The following is a 9,690-nucleotide window of genomic DNA, read 5'->3' on the forward strand; positions in this document are numbered from 1 at the left end:
ATCTACATGCATGTTCGGGTCATTTTTGACCCACAAACACCACAAGTGTGACTCACAAATGAACAATGCACAAGAGTTAAAACTATGATCATCTAAACAAAGAGTGAAATAAACACAAGCCATTTCAGTATTTACTGTGTGAAAATGATTTCTATACATTTTTCAAAAATAACGACTGTCCCACAGTTGCCAGCACACCAAACAGTTTCACCCCTAATAAAGTTTGTTCAGAAGTTAGTGTACTTGTTAACCAAGTGGACAAAAGTGTCAGTGAAGAGCATGAAATATGAGACAAATCAAGAGAAATATCACTTTTTATTGGCCGTCATTCAAGCTGAACAATTTTGCCAAATTACTAAAAAAGTGTGAAAGTATGATTTAATTGTGTGTATTTAGAATACATCAAATGTTAGCTATGACATTAGCTTTAGCCATTATAATTGAAAAGATTAAAAATGTGGAAATGAATGACATAAATCTCCTGTGATGCATGAACACACACTGTTGGACGATGTTAGCAGACTAATTAAATCAACTAGTGAGAGTGTGAACAAATGTTTTAATGAGACTTTCTATAAGTCCACAGTGCTAAAAGAAACACTCATATATGTGACATTTCTTTAGATTCATTTAACAAGCTTACCTGATGGTCTTGATTGTGGATCTTCATTATTTCCTGTGCCAAAAAAAAAAAAAAAAAAAAAAAACACAAACACGTCTCTTCAAGAACTAATTTAAATTTTACATTCAGTTCAATGAGACAATTTATGCAATCATTATTTTTCAAACACTTCACACAGAGATTCATTCTACACTTGTTTCGTGAATGTGGTCTAATGTCTTTACACTCACCACAGATTAAAATGAAGAATCTGTACCATCAAATGACTTTGATGAAAAAAAAAAAAGAAAATGTACCAGAGGTAGGGTGACTCTTTGTGAGGTAGAGAAAGACAAACTTCACACTGCTGTCTCCTTCAAAGGTCTAGAACACATGCTGAAATGCCACAATGTTTTTATATTCCAGCCATTACCACACATAACTGATGTGTTGCATTATCTGTGGACTGCAATAACAGAAAACGCTCAACGGACAACTTGTAAATCAGTGAAGTTGAGTTAGACTTCCTTCCTTCTTAATAAGCACATGCACTAAAATTCACTCACTAATAAAGATAAGTGCAAAAATAAATTCAGCAGTTTCTATTGTAAAACAGTTGCCATTCCTGCACATTATTACACTGATCTCTGGAACACTTGATTCTGATTGGTCCATCGTGAAATTCTGCGGTCAAACAGTTGTCCAAGGCAAGTGATTTCTTACATAGCTGTGCTAGTTTCTTATATAACTCCACACTCTCTGTTTTACTCACATAATAAAATAATTTTGGGATAATAAACAGCTGATTGACATGACCCCTGCTTATGAAACGAATGGTTACGGTCCTGGGGCCGGATTCACAAAACGTTCTTAAAGGAACAGTTCACCCAAAAATGAAAATGTGCTGATAATTTACTCACCCTCAGGTCATCCAAGATGTATCTGAGTTTCTTTCTTCATCAAAACAGAATTTAAGATTTTAAGGATTTCATTTCAGGCCTCCTCCTCTAAACAATGAAAGTGAATGTACTCCATTTTCTGAAATGAAATCCTAAAAATCTTAAATTCTGTTTTGATGAAGAAAGAAACTCAGATACATCTTGGATGGCCTGAGGGTGAGTACATTATCAGCACATTTTCATTTTTGGGTGAACTATTCCTTTAAGGCGCGGTCACATTTACTTTGCATAGTGAAATTCTGTGGGCGAAGAAGACCTGGACGGATGTTGAGCGTGTTTTCTCCCCAGTTTGGAATGCCCAATTCCCAATGCGCTCTAAGTCCTCATGGTGGCGTAGTGACTTGCCTCAATCTGGGTGGTGGAGGACGAATCTCAGTTGCCTCCGTGTCTGAAACCGTCAATCTGCGCATCTTATCACGTGACTTATTGAGCGCGTTACCGCGGAGACGTAGCGCGTGTGGAGGCTTCACGCTATTCTCCGCGGCATCCACGCACAACACACCACGCGCCCCATTGAGAACGAGAACTACATTATAGCAACCACGAGGAGGTTACCCCATGTGACTCAACCCTCCCTAGCAACCAGGCCAATCTGGTTGCTTAGGAGACCTGGCTGGAGTCACTCAGCACACCCTGGATTCAAACTCACGACTCCAGGGGTGGTAGTCAGCGTCAATACTCGCTGAGTTACCCAGACCCCCAATGCAGCCTCTTTTTAACGCTGTACTTTATTCTCTGGGAGAGTGAAGTTAAAGAAATCGCCTCTGTTATCACATCTACTCTAAAAAGACCAATAGACCTTATTCACAGCAGCGCCATCTTTGATTTTTGTCGGGAATTAAAGTGAGGCTGTGATGGATAGATTTACCATCTCTTTAATGCACTGTATAAAGTCAAAAATGAATCACATATAGTTGTCTGGAGTTTTTGCATACTGAAATTTCTTGGAAAGATATTATTTCAATGTTTCGTCAGTAGAATGATCCAAAAAACACTTTAAACAATTGTACAACCCATAGAAGAGACTGTAAACGTCTATCCCTCACAGCCTCATTGATATTCCCATCAAAAATCAAAGATGGTGCTATTGTGAATAACGGTGAATTCGCCTGTCAAAGTTAGCCAAACTTGACCTCTGCACAAAATCCACGAGGGAAAAGTCTTCGCCATGGGCACCGGCAGAATTAACGATTGCGCGGATTCCCATTGAGATGACTGTATTTCAATCTCCAAATGGGGGTGATATCTCCAAAGGAGGGCGGGGTAACTCCAGAAGGGTGCGGGGATACTCAAGAAGGGGGCTGGCCCATCTCCAGAAGGGGGCAACATTTCCACACATGGTTAGGGTTAAGGTGTGGTCACATTTCACTTTGCACAGCAAAATTCCGCGGACGACGATAGTACGGTTGGATGTCAAGCGTGCATGACACCAGCAAAAAACACATTTTTATATTAATATTGGTCAAAGCATTAAAATTCACCAAACTTGAACTCCACATGAAATCTGCGAGGGGAAATTCTACGCCACCGGAAGTCGATTGCATAGATTCCCATTGAGATGACTGTATTTCACCTCTGAAATTTCGCAGTGCAAATGTAAATGTAACCGCGCCTTTAAGAAGGCAAATTTCTGCCATTTTCTTCTTAATTTCTAAGTTAAGAAAAAAGTTGTGAATATTTTGTATTCCTGAAAAAAACCTTTTTTTTTCTTAAGCTTGTTAAGGAAAACACTAAAAAAAAAAAACAAAAATAAATAACATCTTAAAGTAAGGATAACCTCACAATTATCTTAAAAATCAGTTGATTTTTAAATGTGATAAGGTCGATCATGTTGAGTCGGAAGTCGTAATTGGCTGTTTATGTCGAAATTTTAGACTAAAACACATTTTTTACTGGATTGTGTTTTATGTTATTTTTATGTTCAGCGTTCAAACCATGTTAATATTATAATGAAATTCAAACAATAAATGTTGTTTTGAAGCTTCTTAATGTGGTGACAATCATGCTAGTCAATTCAAACGGATGAGCTTTCTAGCGAGTCAGTCCACTGTCGGGCATCTTTGGGACGCTCTCGGGAGGTTATTTCCAGTCATGATAGTGCAGCTCTGATCTACTTGAATGGGGGAAAACAGAAATCTCGAGACGGTTGGTCAAGATTACGATCAAAGGACATATTTCAAATCAGCAGTAAAATCTGACAATACTGGAATTATAAAATGTGCGTCTTTACCTCAGATTATGCAAAAAAACCCGCTATTTTCCCAGCTTGTATAGCTAATGCGCATGCGCGTTCCTGAGTTGATTGACAGGCGATGTCTGTATCTAAAAGGCTCTTTTACCTGTTAGGCGGGACTTCCTTTTCTACATCCGTTGACCGTTCCAATTTCTCCCATTCATTTTAATAGAAGTGACCCGTCTCTGCTAAGTCTCTCTCCGTGATCTTTACAGTCCATAGAAACATCCAGCATTTATATAAAACAAAATGATCACGAAATGCTTGCAACTTAAAAAATGTTAACAGATAGATACATTTATCATTACGATTTACCAGTGTTGAAATATTGAATTTTTTACACAAGGCAACCTCATGAGCAGGCTTATAATCAGACAATGTCAAAGTCTGTCATTTTATTCTTAAAATTTCTTTTTAGATGTTCTTAAGAAAATATGTGAGAACTTAAAGAATTGCACTGAGGAACATTCTTACGAATTTTCTTGTGAATCTGATGCTAATTGGTCACACAGCGTTTTATTTGTGCTACAATACACAAAACTGTACTAAAAAAGCTATGACGTGAAATATGGAAGTATATTAACGACAAAAGTCTTTGATACAAGAAACACGCTGAATTAACACCTGTTCACAAGTGCTTATATCACTGAACAGCACCAACAGAGACCAACTATTAACCGCAGTTTACCTGTCAGGGTATAGCAAGCCAAACTGACTTTTATTCATTTGCAGAATATGAATTTTTGATATCAACAATTCAATTTTCAATTCTAATTCTTAATATCAGGATTGTAATTTTAACATATCAACAATTGTAGACTAATTAAAGATATCTAAAATGGCTTTTTTACTAGTAACAATCACATTACAGATATCAGAAATTAACATTGTCATTAGTGAAAACCGAATTATTGATTTCAAAATTAGCATTTTTACTAGTTGCAATTCAGTTCTTGATATTAAAAGTAGACATTTTCACTAGTAACAATGTAATTATTGATATCAAAAATGTTTTTTTTCTGAAATAGTTTTGCGTGCCCTCACAATAAGTTTTGTGTTCCCTCATAATATTTTTGCGTTCCCTCGCAATAAGTTTCGCGTTCCCTAGTAATAGTTTTGCGTTCACTTGTAATAGTTTTGCGTTCACTTGTAATAGTTGTGCATTCACTTGTAATAGTTGTGCGTTCACTTGTAATAGTTTTGCGTTCACTTGTAATAGTTGTGCATTCACTTGTAATAGTTTTGCATTCACTTGTAAGTTTTGCATTCACTTGTAATAGTTTTGCGTTCACTTGTAATAGTTTTGCGTTCACTTGTAATAGTTTTTTGTTCACTTGTAATAGTTGTGCATTCACTTGTAATAGTTTTGCGTTCACTTGTAATAGTTTTGCGTTCACTTGTAATAGTTTTGCGTTCCCTAGTAATCGTTTGGCGTTCACTTGTAATCGTTTGGCATTCACTTGTAATAGTTGTGCATTCACTTGTGATAGTTGTGCATTCACTTGTAATAGTTTTGCGTTCACTTGTAATAGTTGTGCATTCACTTGTAATAGTTTTGCGTTCACTTGTAATAGTTTTGCATTCACTTGTAATAGTTTTGCGTTCACTTGTAATAGTTTTGTGTTCATTTGTAATAGTTTTGCGTTCACTTGTAATAGTTTTGCATTCACTTGTAATAGTTTTGCGTTCACTTGTAATAGTTTTGCGTAGTTTTGCGTTCACTTGTAATAGTTTTGTGTTCACTTGTAATAGTTGTGCATTCACTTGTAATAGTTTTGCGTTCAATTGTAATAGTTGTGCATTCACTTGTAATAGTTTTGCATTCACTTGTAATAGTTTTGCGTTAACTTGTAATAGTTTTGTGTTCATTTGTAATAGTTTTGTGTTCCCTAGTAATCGTTTGACGTTCACTTGTAATAGTTGTGCATTCACTTGTAATCGTTTGGCATTCACTTGTAATCGTTTGGCGTTCACTTGTAATAGTTGTGCATTCACTTTAATCGTTTGGCGTTCACTTGTAATAGTTGTGCATTCACTTGTAATAGTTGTGCATTCACTTGTAATAGTTCACTTGTAATCGTTTTGCGTTCACTTGTAATCGTTTTGCATTCACTTGTAATAGTTTTGCATTCCCTAGTAATAGTTTTGCATTCACTATAATAGTTTTGCGTTCCCTAGTAATAGTTTTGCGTTCCCTAGTAATAGTTTTGCATTCCCTAGTAATAGTTTTGCATTCACTATAATAGTTTTGCGTTCACTTGTAATAGTTTTGTGTTCCCTAGTAATAATTTTGCGTTCACTTGTAATAGTTTTGCGTTCACTCGTAATAGTTTTGCGTTCACTCGTAATAGTTTTGCGTAATGGAAAAGCTTCAGATCAACACTCAAACGATATAACTAGTGGGATTGGCAGCAACCAACACACATGTAGCTTCAGCTGGGCTCTCTTTCCCTCACTCTGATGTCTGGCCTTTTTTTATTTTACCCGTCTCTCACTGCGAACATAGAAACAGCAATTACCAGCAATTTATCTCAGGTAACCCTTACCGCTTCCTCTCTCCCCAGACGAATGCTCGACCACGTCCTCGCCTCCACTGTAGTCTTTTTACAATGAATATCAAGGTTAAAATATGGTTGTTTTAGTAAACAAATGGTAAATGTATTGCGAGGGCACGCAAAACTAATTCGGAAAAAAAATTCCCGCCCTGTCCTCTATTGCTGATATGAGAAACTGGAATTTCAACTAGTAAGAAATTAATTGTAGATATCTGTAATTGCATTTTCAGTGGGAGTGAATGACAGATATCAAGCATTACAGTTTTTACTAGTGGGAATTTTCACTAGTAGAAACTACATTTCTGATATCAAGAATTATCATTCTAACTAGTGAAAATTGAATTGATGATTACAATAATTCATATCCTGCGAATGATTAAAAGTCAAAAGGGCTTGCCATAGTCAGGGACTAGATCTTCTAGCGAAAGGATGACACTTGATTAATTCACTTAATTTGCAAGTACCAGGAGCAAATTCTCTCCTGCACTATTACGAATTGGAACAGTTTGGTAAATTGCACGTTTCTTCCAGGTCCTCAGATCTCTGTAAGAATTTGTATTATTAATAATTAATAAGGCTTGCGAACAAAAATGCTAGTTCTAACACTGATCCAATAAATACATTGACTGCACTGTCAAGGTCACTTTGGATGAAAGCATCTGCCAAATGCATACATGTAAATGTAATAATAAATACATCTGGTGCTACAAATTAATCAAATGTTAATTCATATTAGTTAATACCAAATAACAATACAATGCATGAGTATTTGATGTTTTAATAATAGATTCCCATATACAAACTGGATATTGTGATATTGTTGGCCACTTCACCAGACTCAGGCATATAACTGTGTGCCAAATAAAAACACATGCAGTGAGAGTTAAATGAGTTAAAAGAAAAGCAGTATGGAAGAATGCGTTTCTCACACCAAACATCATCCATTTTCATATGTTCACGAGGCAGGACGCTCTTACAGCAATGCAGGAAGTTGCTTTCCATGTAGTGGGATGTGGATACTTCAAGAGCTCAATCTGTAAAGGTGTTATCTCATTTTCTAGCAGTCAACGGTTAGCTTATACACATTACATAGAGACAAATGATCCTTCAAAGAACAAATAAAACAAGCTAAAACAAATAGATGGTAAGCAGTTGTTTAAAAAGTGCACCAAAATAAAATACACAATAAAGGTTCCATCGTCCACTAATTGGTCAATTTCTCCAGTTTCAATGCAACAGTCATACAATACATAAGTCAAAATATCTGAAAAAATAATATAAAAACAATACACACTTTAAAATTACAAAAGACATTTAAAAAAATGAAAACGAGGTGTTAAAATACATACTGTCAGGGCTAAAACACTGTATTATGTGTCTGGAATGATCACATATAGTATGTGCACAAAACACATTAGAGTTCAGTAGCTTCACATATTGTAAAATATGAGCAAACACTCAGAATTCGGTCTCTAGTAGAAGCATTTCCATTCACCAATCACTAATGTAGCCAAACTGATCAAGCTAACGTATGCTAGCGTTAGAGGTGTCCATAGCAGTAAATCCAAACCAATGCATTTTAGTAAAAGGCCCATTTAAATTTGACAGTTCTATGCAGACTTCAGGAAAGGCTATGTCTTTAATGCTTATAATAAACTTCTGTAACAGTAGCATGAATTTTCATGCTAGCCCAGCTAGCTTGCCCGTTTGCTACTGAGTATTTCTGTTCTAAACAAGAGAGAATTATAAATGTTTTAAGTAATATGAGCTTTAGAGATGACAATATCCTTAAACGGAAAAATACATAATTGAAAAAGAAACTGATACTCCTCAAAACATTACCTGATTACTGTAGCTGTAATTGACAGTATGTGTGATATACACATTTAAAAAAATATCTTGAACATGAAAATGCACATTTATTGCAAAAAAGATGCAAAACAGGGTTCCCACTCTTTTCAAAGCACAGTTTTCCAGGACATTTTATGTGCCCAACGGGTGTAATATTTAAGGAAAAACACACGACATGATGTATATTGTGGTTACTCAATGGTTATTTTTACCGAATTCAACACACACATTCATTTTGAAGCATGCAGCACATGCAGATTATATATTTAATTAAATCGCAGCCTTTTGCAGTTTAATAATCACACTAGGACATGTTGCAATTTTAATTTGATTTTTTGGGCATTCAAACTAGGGATGTACAAAACTACCATAGTCAGTGGGTTGTCTGAACGACCAGTCGACTAGTCGGTGTTAAGGAACCAATAAAAGTATAATTAGGCTCCGTTAGCCTCACTGTTAAGTACAACAAGCCATCATCACGCTCTGAAAAAGAATGCCGTCTCAATTAATTTGAGAATTGCGTCTGCTATTAAAACCACCACCACTGAAAATATAAATGTTAGTGGTCAATCCTACTAATTGACTAGTCGACCACCCTGGCACATCCATCTTCTATAGACACTGGACCTATTAAGGGTTGCGGGTAGTGCTGGAGCCTATCCCAGCTGTCTCGGGCTGAAGGCAGAGAAACACCCTGGACAGGTAGCCAGTCCATCACAGGGCTAACACACACAGACAAACACATTCACACTCTACGGGCAATTTAGAGTTTCCAATTCACTTAACCTGCATGTTTTTGGACTGTGGGGGACACCCACGTGAACACCCACGTGAACACAGGGAGAACATGCAAACTCCACACAGAAAATCCCTGGGTGAGCCAGGACTCGAACCGGGGACCTTCTTGCTGTGAGGCAACAGCGCTACCCACTGAGCATAACAAATTCCGAGACGTTTTATAGCTAATGCCATTTTGACGACCAGGATTCAATGATTATGTCCCTTTTTTTCAAATCTCGGAAATCAAAAGCCCTACATGTGGTAACCGCGGTATAAGCGGACTGGGATAATTCATTTATTATTGAAAATGCATTCACATCCCAAAGTGTGAAGGCCACATCACCACGTTACCACCTCAGGTTGTGAACTCATAAAAATAAAAAAATTAGCAGTCTGACCATCAACCGTTGTCTAAGATTTACAACTTAACCTCGTGAGACCCCGTGTACACATGCGTGGATGTTGTATTTTGGCTTTGCTATACGCAACACATAATTGAACTGAATTTAAACTGACTGATCTTAGATCAGGAGACTCTGTGCTGTCAGTAAAGGGTTAAACTTTCAATGCACAGAGTCATGTGACCACACAACATGGCGGCAATCGCAGAGGAGTCCTTGTTTGGTTGAAACGGCAATAAAACTACATCTGGTAAGAAACCTAATTATGTTTTTACATTGAAACCTGTTTGAGTCAAAAGATTAGAGTCTC

At 36.7% G+C, this 9,690-nt stretch overlaps 2 protein-coding genes across 4 annotated transcripts in view; one reads left to right on the plus strand and one right to left on the minus strand.

Moving 5' to 3' along the window:
• The window catches only part of si:ch1073-429i10.1 (delta(14)-sterol reductase TM7SF2), a 16,781-nt gene extending 15,754 nt beyond the window's left edge, over positions 1 to 1,027 (minus strand). For 2 of the 3 annotated variants that reach the window (XM_051664997.1, XM_051664995.1), the window contains exons 1-2: positions 853 to 1,012; positions 644 to 676 (exon numbers count right to left, since the gene is read on the minus strand). In XM_051664997.1, the coding sequence (XP_051520957.1) occupies positions 644 to 670 (27 nt within the window). In that variant the 5' untranslated portion in view covers positions 671 to 676; positions 853 to 1,012. Of the gene's footprint in view, positions 1 to 643; positions 677 to 852 lie in introns of all 3 variants that reach the window. The other variant, XM_051664996.1, reaches the window with a different exon arrangement.
• Positions 1 to 9,690, plus strand: part of phox2a (paired like homeobox 2A) — a 180,303-nt gene that overhangs the window by 165,648 nt on the left and 4,965 nt on the right. The window lies entirely within an intron of this gene.

The sequence above is a fragment of the Myxocyprinus asiaticus genome, chromosome 31 (assembly GCF_019703515.2).
Source record: "Myxocyprinus asiaticus isolate MX2 ecotype Aquarium Trade chromosome 31, UBuf_Myxa_2, whole genome shotgun sequence".
Classification (NCBI taxonomy): domain Eukaryota; kingdom Metazoa; phylum Chordata; class Actinopteri; order Cypriniformes; family Catostomidae; genus Myxocyprinus; species Myxocyprinus asiaticus.